The following is a 16,671-nucleotide window of genomic DNA, read 5'->3' on the forward strand; positions in this document are numbered from 1 at the left end:
GTTTGCCTGGTGCAGTGCTGCGTTGTATTCTCGGTTTAGTCGACAGGTATTGAGTCTCTCAGTGACGTATTTGAAAATAGGGTCATTGTAAGCGGTCTTTCATTTTGTTGGATGAGGGAGTAAGCGGGTTTAGAGTATATTTGTTTCCTGCGATACTTTCAGTGGTGGGGCCCTTCAACACTCTGATGATGCTGTCCGCTTTGGTGGACGAGGATCATATACGCTCCTGGTTCAGCCATCTTTTACCCATCAAATGATTGTACCGTCATTGCTGGGGGAATCGGGAATGAAGACGGTTTCTCTTGATATCAACAGTATGTTTTGTCTTAATGTTATTTCTCTGCCGCGGTTGGTTGTGAAGTTGTCTCGTTTTGCTTCCCACTGGGTTTCAGCCATCAACATTTTCTGGTCGTCCGCTACGGCAGTTACTCAACTGAGTTAAAACCATCTCGCTCAGCGATGTTGGACTGCGAGTAATTACTTTTTGAGGTCCTGCATGATCTAACCTTCGGAAGTAGCTTTATTGACTTGTTCATTCAAACGTTTGCATAGCTATAGCAGATAAGTGTCTGACACTTCAGTGAGCATCACGAAATCGCTTACCGCAGAACCAGGGAGGAGGTTGTTGAATAACTGTACCAGTCAATACCAATGGTAATACTGCCGATTACACATAGCTATATTATACCGTATAAATTAGTACAAAAGAAGGTGAAATCATAATTAATCATTATACTAAATATGATTATAAGAAAGTGCTTCTGCTGGAGACACATCTAGAGAGAAGGCTCGTGACCTTCATCATCACCACCCTGAGAATTTGCGTTTCAAGGCCACACACTTTGTGAAACAACGTTAAACAATGACACCAACAAACTCAAAAAAACCAACAAATCAAAAATAGTACAAAGAACAAATAGATGCGCACAGAAAGTGAAAAAACATCAACATATCAGCAATCAAAAATTTGTGCAATTCAAAAATTAAAATAAAAGCAAGGCGAAAGAAAAAAACAACTGGTTAACAACGAAATAGTATCATAGTATAGTCACTCCACACAATAACTGTACTTAAAAACAGCAAAAAATGATAATAAGCAAAAAAAAAAAGAAAATATCGCCAGCAGTAAGAGGGTCAAAAAAAAAAAAACCGACGTCCTTCACACCAACGCCCAAATTTATATACAAGACATTGCCATCTTATGTGCATATCAGGGGGAAAATATCAACAAAACAACAAAAATTATATAAAACACATTTACTATAACAATTATTTAAATATATATATATAACATTCAAAATACAACAGTTACTACGACAAAAGGTTAAAACGTTACTCTTCGCTACCTCTCCTATGTTCACGCTGTTCCATTTTTGTAGAAGTTAATCAAGCAAAGCCAAGTAAAATAAACAAAGATGGGTTGCTCTGCATCGAAGGATACAACGAACTCCAAGGATGGTGCCGCCAGTAAGGGTGGAAAGGACGGGAAAACTACTGCGGACCGGAAGGTTGCGTGGGAGCGTATTCGGTGTGCGATTCCCCGTGACAAGGATGCTGAGTCGAAAAGCCGTCGCATTGAACTCTTCAAGCAGTTTGACACGAATGGGACTGGAAAACTCGGCTTCAGGGAGGTGCTTGATGGTTGCTACGGTATACTCAAGTTGGATGAGTTCACGACTCACCTTCCTGACATTGTCCAGCGTGCGTTTGACAAAGCGAAGGACCTCGGCAACAAGGTAAAGGGTGTGGGTGAAGAGGATCTTGTGGAGTTCCTTGAATTCCGCCTGATGCTTTGCTACATCTATGATATCTTTGAGTTGACTGTAATGTTCGACACCATGGATAAGGATGGAAGTTTGTTGCTTGAGTTACAGGAGTTCAAGGAAGCCTTGCCGAAATTGAAGGAGTGGGGTGTTGATATCACCGACGCTACCACTGTGTTTAATGAGATCGACACTAATGGATCTGGTGTTGTGACATTCGATGAATTCTCATGCTGGGCTGTCACTAAAAAGTTGCAGGTATGTGGCGATCCTGATGGTGAGGAGAACGGAGCAAATGAAGGTAATTGAAAGCAGAAGGCATTACTGATGGGTTCTGCTTTATGTAATAGAAACCGATGCCAAGCGGGCGTGTGGGGTCAATGCCTTAGCCTCGCTTCCTTGATCATATATATCCTGATCATATATTCCCTTAATTTTTTCGTCCTTGTTGACCTGTTTGTTTTCCTTTTCTTTTAATGTTTGTCTTCCTGTGTTTTGCATAACTATCTTAGCCACTGTCCGCTACAGATCTATATCTGCGAACACATGTGAATATGCGTCTGTATTTTCCAGCTGCTGCTTGCGCTGCCACGCTGCATCTCTGTTGCTGCCGTTGTGATCATGCTGCTTCGTTTTTGTGGGGGCTGTGAAAAAAGATAGTGGTTGTGAAGAGTTATGCTTTTTGTCTTTTGTTTATTAAGTGTGTTGAATTTTTCTTGTGATGAGCGGGTGATATAGAAGGGGTTCCTGTTTCTTCCTTCTCGTTTTTTCTTTGAGTATCAGTTGGGGTTAATTTCATCCCCTCATATGCCACAAATGTTTTGAATGCCGCTGTTTTCTTGTTAGTTGGTTTGTGTTGTGAGACGGGTACTTGTTGCTTTTTTCGATATTCTTTTGTAGGTCATACGTTTTTTTTTTATATATCTACTATTGAAAACGTTTGTCTTCAAGTGTGTATTTTTTTTATTTTCCAAAAAATATATTTTTGTATTTGTTTTTGTGGTGGCGGATAGTTGTTTATTTTTCTGTGTGTTTTTTTTATTTTGTTGTGCCGTTTCATCCCTTTTTTTTCGGTTATGAAATCTTTCGTAGAATCAGTACGCGTTGCAAGTGTGTGCGCAAAATCACAAACTGAGGTTAGCGTATCGGCCTACACTAATTTGATTGTTACATCGAAATCATTCTCGTTGAAGGCGTCTCTAGTGGTGTTGTTCACAGTCTGCCTAAACGGGTTGTTGCTCCCAATCGCGTGTTGATACGTCTGGTGACGGTGGAAAGATGAGAGAGCCGATACAAACTTCAACACCGGTGTCTACGGGTGAAACGGATCCAGCGGTCGTAGCTGCTGAACACGCCAACCCGTCTGTCTTTTCTGTACCGGTGGTAGCGCATGACGTTGCACCAGATGCTGTCACTGCCTCGACAGCGGTGACCGATGTGAACGTGGAGGTGCAAAGCGGTGGAACGAAGGATATAACTGTAAGTTCTAGCCCCCGGAAGGAGGCCGGAGTAATTCCCGAAAACACCAACATCTACAAGACCGCCTTCCATATATTCAAGGCGAACGTTGGCACTGCGGTGTTTTTGCTTCCAGTTTTCTACCAAGATGCAGGATACATACTCGGACCCACCATTGCGGTGCTCATTGGCGTCTGTGTTATTGACGCCTCCCAGTTGCTGCTTGGAACGAAGCTGACCATTGACCGACCCCGTGTCGACACGTACGGTAGGATATGTAAATTTATTTTCGGGCCACCACTGCAGTGGGTTCTCTTTGTTTGCCTACTTCTCAGCCAGTTTGGTTTTTGTTTACTATACATGCAACTAACGGTCGATACGATGAATACAATGGTGCAGTTTAAGGGGGACACATACGTGTGGTCATTTGTCATGTTTTTCATTGAGTTCGGTTTCACGTGCTTTTCGAGTAACTTCTCAACTTTGGCTATTATTTCCATATCGGCATCGGTGGCGGTGACATTCACTCTCGTTGCAACCTTCGTGGGAACCTGCATGGAGATAAACAAGAACGGTAGGGTGCACCCAACTGTCAACGCATTTGGCAATAATATCCCCATTGGCTGGTTTAACAATATGGCGAGTAACCTGATGGGACTTGAGGGAATTGCGATCGTCCTTCCTGCACACACCGGATGCAATCAGAAGACGAGGTTTAAGTTCACATTGTCGCTGGTTCTCACACTAACCGTTTCGATTTACTTGCTTTATGGTATCACAGGGTACCTTGCATACGGAACGTCAATCAATACGAGCATTATTGACGGGCTTCCCGAGAGCCAATTGTCAACCGCTGTGCGTGCTATGTTGGTTATAAATTTGGTGTGCACATACCCCGTGCAGTTCCAATCGGCCATACAGGCCGTAGACCAGGTCGTGGGGTGCAGTGCTTTTTCCGTAAAGGGGATCCTTCTCCGGTTGTTTATTAACCTGGTTATTGTTAGTATTGAACTCGCTGTTGGCCCGAAAGCGGTGCACGCTGTCGTGAGCCTGATTGGTGCTTTACCGGCAGCTGTCATGGTTTTTATTCTACCAGCGTTGCTCACTATGCAGGTTGACCATGCTGTAATGAATCCCGAAGAGGATCGTGTGACGTTGAAGTACTGGGGAAGCATGTTTACGGCAGCACCAGTGTTTTCTTGGACACGCATTCGTTGTTACTTCTACATTATCTTTGGTTTAATTGTCATGGTAATGGGCACCTACAGCGTCATTGCTGAACTCTGAGGCGTGGTGCCTCCGAGCTGTGGTGTACTGCCATCACTGGATTTTAAAAATTTACGGTACCGTCGTCATGTACGCTTCGTATTCTATTGTGCTTTTAGACATTACAACGATTATTCCTTAACACACAAGCTTACGGTTGCTGGGGTTGGCCCCGCATGCGGTACGCTAGCTGTGAGCACTTTTATTCCAATACGTACTATCCAGCGAGGCGCCGCTGGGTCGATCTTTTCCCCCTTTGTTCGCAGGGATTTTTTAATAACCACCAAAACGTTTATTTTTCTCGTAAGCACAAACATATGATCATTTAACTAGGAACGAATTTTCTACGTGAACAACATAATAAATTATGTGTTCGCCCTCCCCGCTGATCTTCCATCATTAGATGTGCTCACCCTCTCGCATGGAGGCAGGCACTCTGGGTCCAAGGATGATCCCTTGAGATTACACTTCATCAAATCCACTATAAAATTCTTTTCACTTTTCAATCACAAGAGGTCTCACCTAGTTGCGTCGTATGTTCATGTCTCCCTGTCTGGGGCGGTCTGTCTGCAGTGTTTAGAAAACCCAAAACTGTGTCTTTGGAGCCATTATAGGTCGGCATCCACGCCGGGTCGCAGGTGTTGAGCTCTGCCAGTGGGAGAATGGCTGCCCGTGTTGGAGTATAGGCTGAGTGTCTTTACCTCAACCGGTTTCCCCTCTGCTCGTGCTCATCTTTGATCAGACTCCACCTCACTCCCGGAGCGGGGTCAAGATTGTAACTCCATCACACTCCCTTCGCTGTCACTCATATTGTTTCCTCCCATCGGTTGTCATTGACTGGATAAGTTGTTGCTTGGTTCGCCCGTGACGTTGTTGGGCGGAGGCGCTTTCGATACACTTCTTGCCATCGCATATGAACCCGCTCGTTGCTGTAAGCTGTGCAGAGCCGTGTTGGTCACCGTCTCATCGATCCACTGGGAAATGCAACTACGATGAACGATCTTTGTATTATCAGTGAATTTCGCAAAGACTGTAGCACAATGTAGAATCCGTGTGTATTTTCCAGCTGCTGCTTGCGCTGCCACGCAGCATCTTCACTGCCTATGCTATGTTCACGCTGTTCCATTTTTGTAGAAGTTAATCAAGCAAAGCCAAGTAAAATAAACAAAGATGGGTTGCTCTGCATCGAAGGATACAACGAACTCCAAGGATGGTGCCGCCAGTAAGGGTGGAAAGGACGGGAAAACTACTGCGGACCGGAAGGTTGCGTGGGAGCGTATTCGGTGTGCGATTCCCCGTGACAAGGATGCTGAGTCGAAAAGCCGTCGCATTGAACTCTTCAAGCAGTTTGACACGAATGGGACTGGAAAACTCGGCTTCAGGGAGGTGCTTGATGGTTGCTACGGTATACTCAAGTTGGATGAGTTCACGACTCACCTTCCTGACATTGTCCAGCGTGCGTTTGACAAAGCGAAGGACCTCGGCAACAAGGTAAAGGGTGTGGGTGAAGAGGATCTTGTGGAGTTCCTTGAATTCCGCCTGATGCTTTGCTACATCTATGATATCTTTGAGTTGACTGTAATGTTCGACACCATGGATAAGGATGGAAGTTTGTTGCTTGAGTTACAGGAGTTCAAGGAAGCCTTGCCGAAATTGAAGGAGTGGGGTGTTGATATCACTGACGCTACCACTGTGTTTAATGAGATCGACACTAATGGATCTGGTGTTGTGACATTCGATGAATTCTCATGCTGGGCTGTCACTAAAAAGTTGCAGGTATGTGGCGATCCTGATGGTGAGGAGAACGGAGCAAATGAAGGTAATTGAAAGCAGAAGGCATTACTGATGGGTTCTGCTTTATGTAATAGAAACCGATGCCAAGCGGGCGTGTGGGGTCAATGCCTTAGCCTCGCTTCCTTGATCATATATATCCTGATCATATATTCCCTTAATTTTTTCGTCCTTGTTGACCTGTTTGTTTTTCTTTTCTTTTAATGTTTGTCTTCCTGTGTTTTGCATAACTATCTCAGCCACTGTCCGCTACAGATCTATATCTGCGAACACATGTGAATATGCGTCTGTATTTTCCAGCTGCTGCTTGCGCTGCCACGCTGCATCTCTGTTGCTGCCGTTGTGATCATGCTGTTCCATTTTGTAGAAGTTAATCAAGCAAAGCCAAGTAAAATAAACAAAGATGGGTTGCTCAGGATCCAAGAACGCATCTAACCCCAAGGATGGTGCCGCCAGTAAGGGTGGAAAGGACGGGAAAACTACTGCGGACCGGAAGGTTGCGTGGGAGCGTATTCGGTGTGCGATTCCCCGTGACAAGGATGCTGAGTCGAAAAGCCGTCGCATTGAACTCTTCAAGCAGTTTGACACGAATGGGACTGGAAAACTCGGCTTCAGGGAGGTGCTTGATGGTTGCTACGGTATACTCAAGTTGGATGAGTTCACGACTCACCTTCCTGACATTGTCCAGCGTGCGTTTGACAAAGCGAAGGACCTCGGCAACAAGGTAAAGGGTGTGGGTGAAGAGGATCTTGTGGAGTTCCTTGAATTCCGCCTGATGCTTTGCTACATCTATGATATCTTTGAGTTGACTGTAATGTTCGACACCATGGATAAGGATGGAAGTTTGTTGCTTGAGTTACAGGAGTTCAAGGAAGCCTTGCCGAAATTGAAGGAGTGGGGTGTTGATATCACCGACGCTACCACTGTGTTTAATGAGATCGACACTAATGGATCTGGTGTTGTGACATTCGATGAATTCTCATGCTGGGCTGTCACTAAAAAGTTGCAGGTATGTGGCGATCCTGATGATGAGGAGAACGGAGCAAATGAAGGTGACGGGGCAAATGCAGGGGATGGAGTTCCTGCGGCCGAGGGTTCTGCCTAGTGTTGAGAATGTTATGATTATGCAGGAACGTCAGTATTTGTGGTTCTACCGTAGAGATCTGTGTTTGCTTCTTTTTTTGGAGGTGTTTTCATGTTCTTTTTAACCGCCTCCGGTCCATATTATTTAATATTATTGTTTCAAGTGTTTTTTAAAACTCAATGGTGTTTTTTGTCTTCTTTTTCCTTATTTTTAACTTGTCTCTTTTTGCAGGTTATTGGCTATAATATTTCATATTGATTTTCATGCTTCTTGATAGCCGACTGCCTAAGCACTTGTTTTTGTCTACTTTTGGTTCTGAAGCCTGATTATTTCGTTGTTTATGAATATTCACTTTTTTCCATATGTCCGCTCCGGTGAACATCTTTGGGGACCAGTAGAGTGCTGCATCGATGATAATGTGCCAATATATATATATATTTATGTATGTATAAGCACACATTTCGCGCAGTGCGCCATGAAGAATGTAAGGAGAATTTGTGGGGAAATGTTATGTAAGTACATGGTGAAGAGAGGTAGGTAATTTGTGGGAATGAAAAGGAAAAGCAGGTTGGTGACCGACACACTCGTGGTTTGTAATCTTTTTCGTTCTAGCAAAATAGTTTTTTATTTTTGTACGTGATCTCTCATGTCACCGGTTGTGTAAATAGATATACGCTCTTATGGGCCTGTTAGGGTAATTCTGTATGGCGGAGGCGGAGTGCGCTGTTGCGTGTGATTGAGTGGCGTTACAACGTGAAATGTTATTATTTTGCTTCGCGTCTGCCATATACTTCTTTACCTTCTTTTCTTGTTTACGAAGTTGCTTCTGTGGTGGTGAATAGGAAGCAATGGACACGGAGTTGGTCGCGATCATTGCTGCATCCGTTTCCTAATGGATCTTAGGACCGCGTTGCTGCTCTTAGCGGATTGTGCTGACCATGGTCCGTATAGATATAAATACGCCTGTGCGGGATGCAGCAGTGCTAAGGATAAAACAACAGGGTACAGGGATCCTGGAAATGTGTTACGTTTTGGACAACGCGCCTGGTTTTGTAAAGTCTTTTCGCTGATGATAGAAGGAATCTGACGCTGTTACCTGCATGTGATGAAGGGATCGTGTGATGTGGAGAGTATGACTTGTTGTCTTTGCTTCCCTTTAATTTAGCGTTCGATTTGTTTTTGCCATTCACTTGGGGGGGGGGGGGAGGGGGGAAGTTCAGTTTCCAAAGGGAGTCGCTGGGTGCTGCATCCTTTCGGAACGGAAGGCGTGAGTATTGTCGTGACTTTATATGAGTTTTCTCACTGTGTCTCTTTCAGCATGAGGAATAAGGTTGGGTTATCGTGGCATGTTCCGACCGGTAATGTGCTGCTTGAGATTTTTTCCGCTACCGCAGTCAGTAGCCGGGGATACATCTCTATGCGCCGTCACCATGCGGCTACACGTTTTCCCCTTGCTGTTACGGGTACCTATAACCCTGAAGCTGATGGCGCCGTGGCGATTGGGTGTGATTTCCGAAGAGCGATCACTGCACCGCTGATGGCGATCACTGTTTGGTGGTGGCTTGTCGAGAGGTGCTTCTATCATTCGTGTATTTGGTTATTTTCTCTCTTGTACCGTCATCTGCCGGTTCTCTTGTGGGTTTATTTGTAAGTATATGTGCCTGCCTTATAGTTTTGTGCATGTTGCCGTGCGACTCGTTTTAATTTATTTTTTTTGTAGCGGTGAGGATTTACCCACCCCCTGCTTCCTACACATCTTTCGGTGCCCTCCTGCTAATTTCGTCAGCTCGGATAAATTCTATTGCATCGAATTCGTCCAACTTCATGGAGATTTTTGGATCATGTATGACTGTTCAAACAGCGGCATGGTGCACTAAGTTGCAGGAAGTGGCAATCCATAGTGTATCATCTTCAGTAAGTGCGTGCGTTACTTCGTTGTACGCTGCCTTTTCAGTGCCAAGTTGAAAAGAAAGAAAATTGAGGAGAATAGTGCATGGAGAACTTTACCGCCTCCCATTTCTTCCCGTTTGTTGGGAAAGAAATTGCGCCTTCATCGTCATTGGTTGAGTTGTGGTTGTTATACGCGGTCATGAAAGTGTTTTTCCTTTTATTCTGCATTTAGTGCACCGCTGCACATCATTCGATTTCCCTCTGACATCCTGTTTCTTAGGCTGCCTCTCGCGTACGTGCGTCGCTTTTGGTTCCCACATTTGATATGCGCAACGGTGTGTCGCCTGGTTTTGGTGATCGGCCCTGTTGTGGTCGTGTTTCCACGGCACCGACCTTATCTTGCACCCTGATGATTAAGGGGTTGTCGCGCTGCTCCTCGCTGGACGCCCCATCCTTGGCCCCAGCAACTGAGATGAAGGCAGTAGATAATGTGAGCGCACCGTTGCTCTCTTTCGGTCGATTAGCCCATAGGCATTCTCTTGGAGAGGCGCGGTCATTGCGTGTTCCACGTGCGACAAGGGTCCTTCAAGGAAGCGGAAAAATACAGGAGAGAGGAGGGGTGATCAAGAGTGCGGAAAAAAACGACGTCGCTGTAAGCACGCTGGGGTTTCCCCATTCGCCTTCGCAGCAGAAACGGGAGCAACGATCGACGTCACGTCTCTCTAGCTGCGGCGTCCGTTGGCGCGAGCACAATCATGACGGGCCCAAATCGAACGAGCAACCGGAACGCCGGTGCCGACGCCCTGGGTACAGGAAGGGATTGGTTTCGACTGCATCTCAGTCGTTGTTTACTGCACAGCAGCAACTCTGCACAGCCCAGGAGGAGGCGGCAAGGAGCGCCATTACGGCGGAGATGGTGGAGGAGTTGGTGTCCATCGTGTTGCTCGAAAAAAAAAATAACGACAGGGTGTTCAAGAAGTTTGACGCGTGGAGGAGCAAGTTTGGAGACATCAACGTTATAACGGGTGCGTCTTCGATGCAACATGACACCCTTGTACAGCCCACCATTATACAAGCCCGTGACAGTGACCTCCTTCGCGCACTGATGCAGGCAGAGACACGGATTGCACATCTACAGGGCCACCAAAGGGGCGTACATTTCGGAAGTAGCAACTGCGCACCACCGAATCTCCCTGCGGTGGAAGTCGGTAGCGGGAGCGGTGCGCACGACATCCGAGGGGATCTTTCTCAACCAAGAGACAGCACCACCACGTCCGCTGCACGAGATGGGTTAGGCACCACCGAAACATCCACCTACAAACCACTTGGGCCTCATGTACATGTTTTGTAAGAAGGTGGAGATGATATATGGGTAATGTATATTGTGCGTGCGGAGAGTGTGGTTCTAAAACCGGCGCGCTAGTCGCGTCGCTACGCGAAGGTGTGGTAAACTCGGGACACCTTCTTGTGTGGTCTTCTTTCTTTAAAATCGTTGCACTGTATGATGATATCTGAATATATGCACAAAGATGTGGCGAAAGTGGGGAGCGTGTCGGCGTCTTACGGGGAAGTGATTGTGAGTTCATAGCACGTACACGCGGTTTGGGCTCACTGAGTTGCTTACTTCACGTATACTAATTGGTCCAGCGTGAAGTTTACCGGCATACGACCACGTAACACCGTTATGGTTCGCATCTTGTTACGTGCTCTCCTTTTTGTTCAGATTATTTCTTCCCTTTTGTTCCTTCATGCGTTAGTGAGACTTTCCTCCCCTTGCTTCGGTATATTCAAAACTCACAATTTTCTTACTTCTGTATTTGGGAGTGTGCCGCCAACATTTTATCCGCGTATTTATTTGCCTTCCATACTCACCGCCTTCGCTCTTTTGCGTGCAATTTCCCTAGTTCTTATAGGGGTGGTTCGGTGATTGACTCATGTGCGTTGTTTTCTTTATGCACTACTCGCCTGTTCTCACCGCCTGCGCCTTTTTAATGGTGTTTTATCGGTGATTTCCCCCACCCTTCGATCGCCTTTCTTTACCTTTCCATGTTTTGTAATCTTTCTACCACATGGGCACGATTTTGGAACGGTGTTGACGTGGCGTGCCCACCCGCACATACCGAATGTTAAAATGCTCATGCATTTGAAGTAGCAGTAAACGTTTTCTTTCTCTTACCGTTCGCTGTTTTTTTTTTTTTGAATAATTAGTGTTAAGTTCCCGACCCGAGACGGTGAGTTAAGCGGTGAGAAGGGGGTGCCACCACCATCGCCGACTGTGCGGACGCTCTTAAGGATAGTGAAGAAACACGAGGCAAGGAAGCGTTGACGCGGACGCGAGTGTAAGCGGGGGCTCACCTTTTTCGGATGAAAATCAAAAAGAAGGACTTGCGCAAGGGTGAAGCCCAGCTTCCCATCAACTACCCGGACCCCATAGTTGAGCAGCCACAGGAGACGTTCGATGAGCGTGAGGCTCAGGTGGAACAGCTCTGCAAGCGTCTCGCGCACAATGAGGTGGTGGTACGTGATGAGGCACTGGCGCAAGTTCCACCATACGTGCAGCGTGCTACAGCGCATCTTTTAACTGTAGAGGCAAATGTGGACAAAGGCGCTCTGTGCTGCTTTTTCGATATGCAGAGGAAGCGCAGAGGGGACCACCGGCATAAAAGTAAGGAGTTATCAATTAATGTGCTTCGGGAACTCGACGCATTTCGAAGCTGTGAGGAAAACGCGCGCCGTGAGCAACGGCGTAACGAGGCCATTCAGCGCTTGCAGCGGCAACAGCGCGAAGAAGAGAACGATACCGGCGCAAACGGAGCCAATGACGATTCCTCACAAACGCGTTCCCAAACGAAGAACAGTGAGATAGGGAAAAGAAGTGACGACCACAAAAGCGTGCGGCAGATCTACCGAGAATGGATATCGCAATGGGCTGAGGTAGAGATTCTGTTACTAAAACTGTCACGCGGATTGTTCTTTTGCTTGTGGCATTCTGACAAGCCGCTTGTGCAGCTCGAGTGTGCCCAGAACATAGCACGCGTTATCCACTCCCCGCATACAAACAGTGGCAAACTATTGTGGTTTAGTTGCATGATGCGCGTGCTAGCAAAAGAGTGGCGCACAATGGATCGCTACCGGTCGGACAAGTACCTTGCCTTCGTGAGGAAGTTGATGTTCGAACTCTTTACGCTGATGAAGAAGTGGGAAAACGAGAGCCAACTCGAACAGCGAAGGGTCAAACCCAGCGAGGGTGGAGAGAAATCTCAGCTGAATACGCAGGAGCGGCCCGGTACCAATGATGGTTGTAGTGACCGCGGTAGCGAACGCGGGAGCAGCGACCGAATGGATAATATCACTTCGTGTCAACCCCTCTGCCGTGCCCTGGAGGAAGCGTGTTATATTTTCCAGCAACAGGTCGTGCCGGAGCCCTCCGCCGTCGGTCTCACTATGCATATTTGCGACATATTCTTCGATGAGTTGTGCCGTTCCGAAGTCTCGTCCACACTTTTTATTGCGCTTGGCGATCGCATTGCACTGCACGCAATGAGCAAGGGGGACTTTGTGGAGAAACGTGCGCTAGACTATTTTATTGCCCCCATTGCTGGTGGTGTGCTGGAGACTCGTTTGCGTGAGCAACACGGACGACGGCAGCAACAATGGAGTGGCGGTAAAGATACCACTAAGAGTAGTGGGTCACAAATGGTGACACGACCAACCTCTCGGAAGAGGGCGCGTGATGACGACAGCACCAACCCTGGGAATGGAAAAGCTCAACTGGCGCCGGATGTGATAGCTGCAAGGAAGGCACATCTTATAATCACTGCGCTTGCTGACTGCTGCCGGCGCTACTCGGTGTCACGGGGAACGTTCTACTCCGTACGACCAATGTTCGCAGAAAGCGAGATGGCGCTCCGGCAAGCCGCCGACGCATCCAATTTCGTGGAGTTGACCGGAAAGGAATTGCGATGTCGCCTGGAGAGGGAGGTGGAGGAAGTGGACACCACACGAGCAGCATTTGCGGGACAGCGAAAAAAAGCACGTCTACTGAAACAACGGGAGGGGCGCAAGCCTCCAACCTCAAAAAGAAAGGTTCACATGATAGATGGTGGTAGCAAAAAGGTGTCAAAAAGGGATCGCGGGCACGAGGTGTTGCAAAGACAGAAGAAGGACGTGCCACGCAACACAAAAAGAAAGAAGAATTATCAACTGACGGTGGAGGATTTATACGGTGATGAATAGCCAATAACTTGCCCGAGGGGGAGGGACACATTTTCCCGAGGTGGCAGGCTCAGTTCACTGACCTCCACCAAGTCGGCTATTGTTCGCACTGCTGTCTGTGTGTGAGGGTGTTATTTATGCTGTGATCGCGACTCGTTTAACGTCACCGGCGCTTTGCACTATCGTTTTAAACGATGAGGTGCAATGTTTAGCTTAGTGAAAGAATAATGATAACGTCAAATCTGCTCTAAAAAAAGTACTAGGCTATAAAAAAGAAAGGGATTATAAGTAATGGTATCCCCTAAGGCTAAACCATTGTCTGCTCTTTTGCCTTTGCTCTCCTTACCGCATGTGGGCGTAGTAAGGGGATTCTCTTTACATACATGCATGTGCTTCTTTCTGCAACTATCCTCTTTGTTTTATCACTCTTATTGTCTGTATTACTGTTACTACTCCGTAGCGACGGGCGGTAGCGTGTGCTCCGTTCGCCGTTATATTAGCCGTATTTCCAGCGGCTGCTGGGCACTCCAAGAGGGGAGAAGGGGGGGGGTAGGTGGATCGACGTAGCACAGGGTACAAAAGTGGCGAAAAAGCGTGCGCCTTCGCTCTAGGAGCCACGGGTGATAAAGCTGGTTTGCGCCCCCACTTTGTGGTTTGGATCGGCTGCAAATCCCCGGGCCTCTGTAGTGGACAATATTGTGACGCATAATAGGTGATCCTGATTGAAACGAGCAGGCCAACTCTGTTACCTGCCCTTCTGGCAGTGCAAGCAGCTGCGGGACGACACACCTACGTTCTGAATACTTCTTTATTTAGTTTTCGACTATTTTTGGTTGGTTGAGGGAAGCAGATCATGGCTCATGGAGCTTCTCCGACGCTGTCCGTGTGCAGCACGGCGGCGGTTCCTCGGAAATATGGTGCAAAGGATTTTGTCTCGAAGCTCTACGCGATGATGAAGCAGTTTTACACTGATGGTGCGGCGGTGTCGACGAAACTGAGTGGGGATACAGTTCGAAGTAGAAATGACCGCTGTAATGCCGGAGAAACCCACACTAGGGAAGGCGATGTGGGGACCCGACGCGTACACAATGCTGGGAAGGTTGGTATGACCAGCAGCTGTTCGGCAAAGTGCATAGGCCTCCCCCTTCCTGCTGCGGAGCCGCCGAACGCTTCAACTGGCCGTCGGCTTGTGCATTTTGAGGAGAAAGAGCACCCAGTTTCCGTCAAGGCAGAGAAGCGGTCCCGATACCTCTGTGTTGTGCTGTGGCCGTCGAATCTCAACAAGGGCGAGGTGCCCTATCAGCCACGAGACGTTGCGGAGTGCAGCGAATGGGGCGTGTATGGAACGGTGCTTGGGTATACTGATGACGACACGGGACTTATCTGGCACAAGCGCGGTGATTTATTTGCGAGCTGCCTTCCCCTTTCCGCTATTTCTGTGGCTATGTGCGTACCTGCTGTGCGTTGTAGGCACTGCGCGCACGTCGTGCCTCGCACAGAGGTTATTCCGCATGTTGGTATTCATCAGTTGGGGCTTGGAAAAGAAACGGGAGCGTTTGTTGACGATGAGACCTGGGGTACAGCGTGTGGTGACACTCACCTACTTCAGCATTTGCAACGAATGGGTGTAGTGGGCAGTGGGGGACAGGGGGATGTGGTCCTTTGTAGAGTGCGCGATTCCAAGGAGGAGGCACGTTATGTTGTAAAGGTTATGCAATTTAGCTCAATGGAGGCTGCAACAAGTGTGTACCATCGTGCTGTGCGTTACATGCTGCTCCAACACGAGCGGCTGGACACTCACCTTGTCGAATACTTGGCTGTGCGACTTTTGCCTGGTGGCACAACAGCAGAAATTGTCATGCCGTACTATGCAGGAGGGGATCTGGCAACAGCCATCCGTGAGTTGAATGTGGACCGCTTTGAAGAGCTCTACATTTGCTCTCTTATTTTGCAGATATTGAAAGCCCTTGTCTTTTTACACGAGCACCAACCTCCTGTTGTTCATGGTGATCTGAAAGCGGAGAACATCCTGCTATCCGACGAAGGAAGAGAAGCTGTGTTAACCGACTTCGACAGCTACAGGGAACTTAATGCGTACGAGAAGTCTATCCGTGCAGGAATGGGGACCATCGCGTGGATGGCCCCAGAGGTTCGACACAAGCGGCAGTTGATGTCCGCCTCGGACCTCTGGGGTGTGGGGCTTCTCATGTACGTTCTTGCCGTACTACCGGACTATCCAATGATTACCGATCCCAATACGGGCGTCAGTGAGTTGATGAATGCTACGGTGTGGAGGGCTTATGATGTTGGGAGTGATTCGCATGAAGCAAGTACAACTGATGGTCATGCTACAGCAGAAATTTTCGATATTTTGGACAATTCTACGATACACGAGAGTCGTATAAACCAAAAAGTGACCACTGGATATGTGACGCTAACGGAATGCGTTCGGAAGAATGTTCGAAGGCGGGGCTACTCTGATGCGTTTGTCGATCTTACGACTCGTCTGCTTTCGTATCACCCAGGAAAGCGGCCTCGAGCACGGGGGGCGGTGGAAGAACTGGCTAAAGTCATCCAGAATCATCATACATAGGTGCACCGTATGTCCGTTAAAAACGAAAAAAACGAAAAAGAGCGGCATGAGGGATTGAAGGGGGTGATTGCTAATTATAGTTGCTGGAACCGCAAACGATGTTTGGGGCGACATGCGCGTCTGTGTGGAGAGAGGTTTTGATTTTTATTTTAGGAAAGTGAGGACAATACGTATGTCTTTTCTCTACATCCCCATAGAGATCAGTTTCTCGAGGTGGTGGATGCGCAGCGGTTCCAGTGAAAGGTGCTGCAACTGTTTCTCACTGCCATGTATGTAAAGTACTCTAGCGTAACGGAGCGCTCGCCGTTGTCTTGTTGTCACTCAGTGTGCTTTATTTTTGCATATAGTTTTGTTGTCTTGCGATTAAATGTTGTTGATTCCGTGTGTCCCCTCCTCTCCTTCTGCACTTATACATATACAATTACGCGGACTCCCTTGTGTGTGATTTCGTCGCGAGCGAGCAGGTGTGACGTGATCGAATGTTGGTTCCACTCGTACCAGCTGTTTTCCTCCCTTCTCTTTCTCTTCCTCGTGTCCTTTTTAGCGTTAACAAGGTTTGCATTATGAGGCAAAAAAAAATTATTTGTTCCATTCTTTGCGTAGATGTACCA

At 47.4% G+C, this 16,671-nt stretch overlaps 7 protein-coding genes and 1 pseudogene across 7 annotated transcripts, besides 1 other annotated feature; all 8 read left to right on the forward strand.

Moving 5' to 3' along the window:
* Positions 1–1,415: 1,415 nt before the first annotated feature.
* Positions 1,416–2,072, forward strand: TbgDal_VIII5410 (flagellar calcium-binding protein TB-24,putative; the record flags this gene model as incomplete). The annotated part of the gene is made up of 1 exon (XM_011777577.1): positions 1,416–2,072. One exon carries the CDS (start codon positions 1,416–1,418, stop codon positions 2,070–2,072), a length of 657 nt encoding a protein of 218 aa, XP_011775879.1.
* A 969-nt stretch (positions 2,073–3,041) lies between these two features.
* Positions 3,042–4,508, forward strand: TbgDal_VIII5420 (amino acid transporter, putative; the record flags this gene model as incomplete). Its single annotated transcript, XM_011777578.1, has 1 exon — positions 3,042–4,508. The coding sequence occupies one exon, from the start codon at positions 3,042–3,044 to the stop codon at positions 4,506–4,508; it is 1,467 nt and encodes a 488-aa protein (XP_011775880.1).
* Positions 4,509–5,468: 960 nt separating this feature from the next.
* Positions 5,469–6,314, forward strand: TbgDal_VIII5425 (annotated as a pseudogene).
* Positions 5,469–6,314: a sequence feature.
* Positions 6,315–6,681: 367 nt separating this feature from the next.
* Positions 6,682–7,383, forward strand: TbgDal_VIII5430 (flagellar calcium-binding protein Tb-17; the record flags this gene model as incomplete). The annotated part of the gene is made up of 1 exon (XM_011777579.1): positions 6,682–7,383. One exon carries the CDS (start codon positions 6,682–6,684, stop codon positions 7,381–7,383), a length of 702 nt encoding a protein of 233 aa, XP_011775881.1.
* Positions 7,384–8,680: 1,297 nt separating this feature from the next.
* On the forward strand, positions 8,681–9,013 carry TbgDal_VIII5440 (hypothetical protein, unlikely; the record flags this gene model as incomplete). The annotated part of the gene is made up of 1 exon (XM_011777580.1): positions 8,681–9,013. The coding sequence occupies one exon, from the start codon at positions 8,681–8,683 to the stop codon at positions 9,011–9,013; it is 333 nt and encodes a 110-aa protein (XP_011775882.1).
* A 564-nt stretch (positions 9,014–9,577) lies between these two features.
* TbgDal_VIII5450 (hypothetical protein, conserved) lies at positions 9,578–10,603 on the forward strand (the record flags this gene model as incomplete). Its single annotated transcript, XM_011777581.1, has 1 exon — positions 9,578–10,603. One exon carries the CDS (start codon positions 9,578–9,580, stop codon positions 10,601–10,603), a length of 1,026 nt encoding a protein of 341 aa, XP_011775883.1.
* A 1,013-nt stretch (positions 10,604–11,616) lies between these two features.
* TbgDal_VIII5460 (hypothetical protein, conserved) lies at positions 11,617–13,488 on the forward strand (the record flags this gene model as incomplete). The annotated part of the gene is made up of 1 exon (XM_011777582.1): positions 11,617–13,488. One exon carries the CDS (start codon positions 11,617–11,619, stop codon positions 13,486–13,488), a length of 1,872 nt encoding a protein of 623 aa, XP_011775884.1.
* Positions 13,489–14,320: 832 nt separating this feature from the next.
* TbgDal_VIII5470 (protein kinase, putative) lies at positions 14,321–16,060 on the forward strand (the record flags this gene model as incomplete). Its single annotated transcript, XM_011777583.1, has 1 exon — positions 14,321–16,060. The coding sequence occupies one exon, from the start codon at positions 14,321–14,323 to the stop codon at positions 16,058–16,060; it is 1,740 nt and encodes a 579-aa protein (XP_011775885.1).
* Positions 16,061–16,671: the final 611 nt, after the last annotated feature.

This window comes from Trypanosoma brucei, chromosome 8, assembly GCF_000210295.1.
Source record: "Trypanosoma brucei gambiense DAL972 chromosome 8, complete sequence".
Lineage (NCBI taxonomy): Eukaryota > Euglenozoa > Kinetoplastea > Trypanosomatida > Trypanosomatidae > Trypanosoma > Trypanosoma brucei.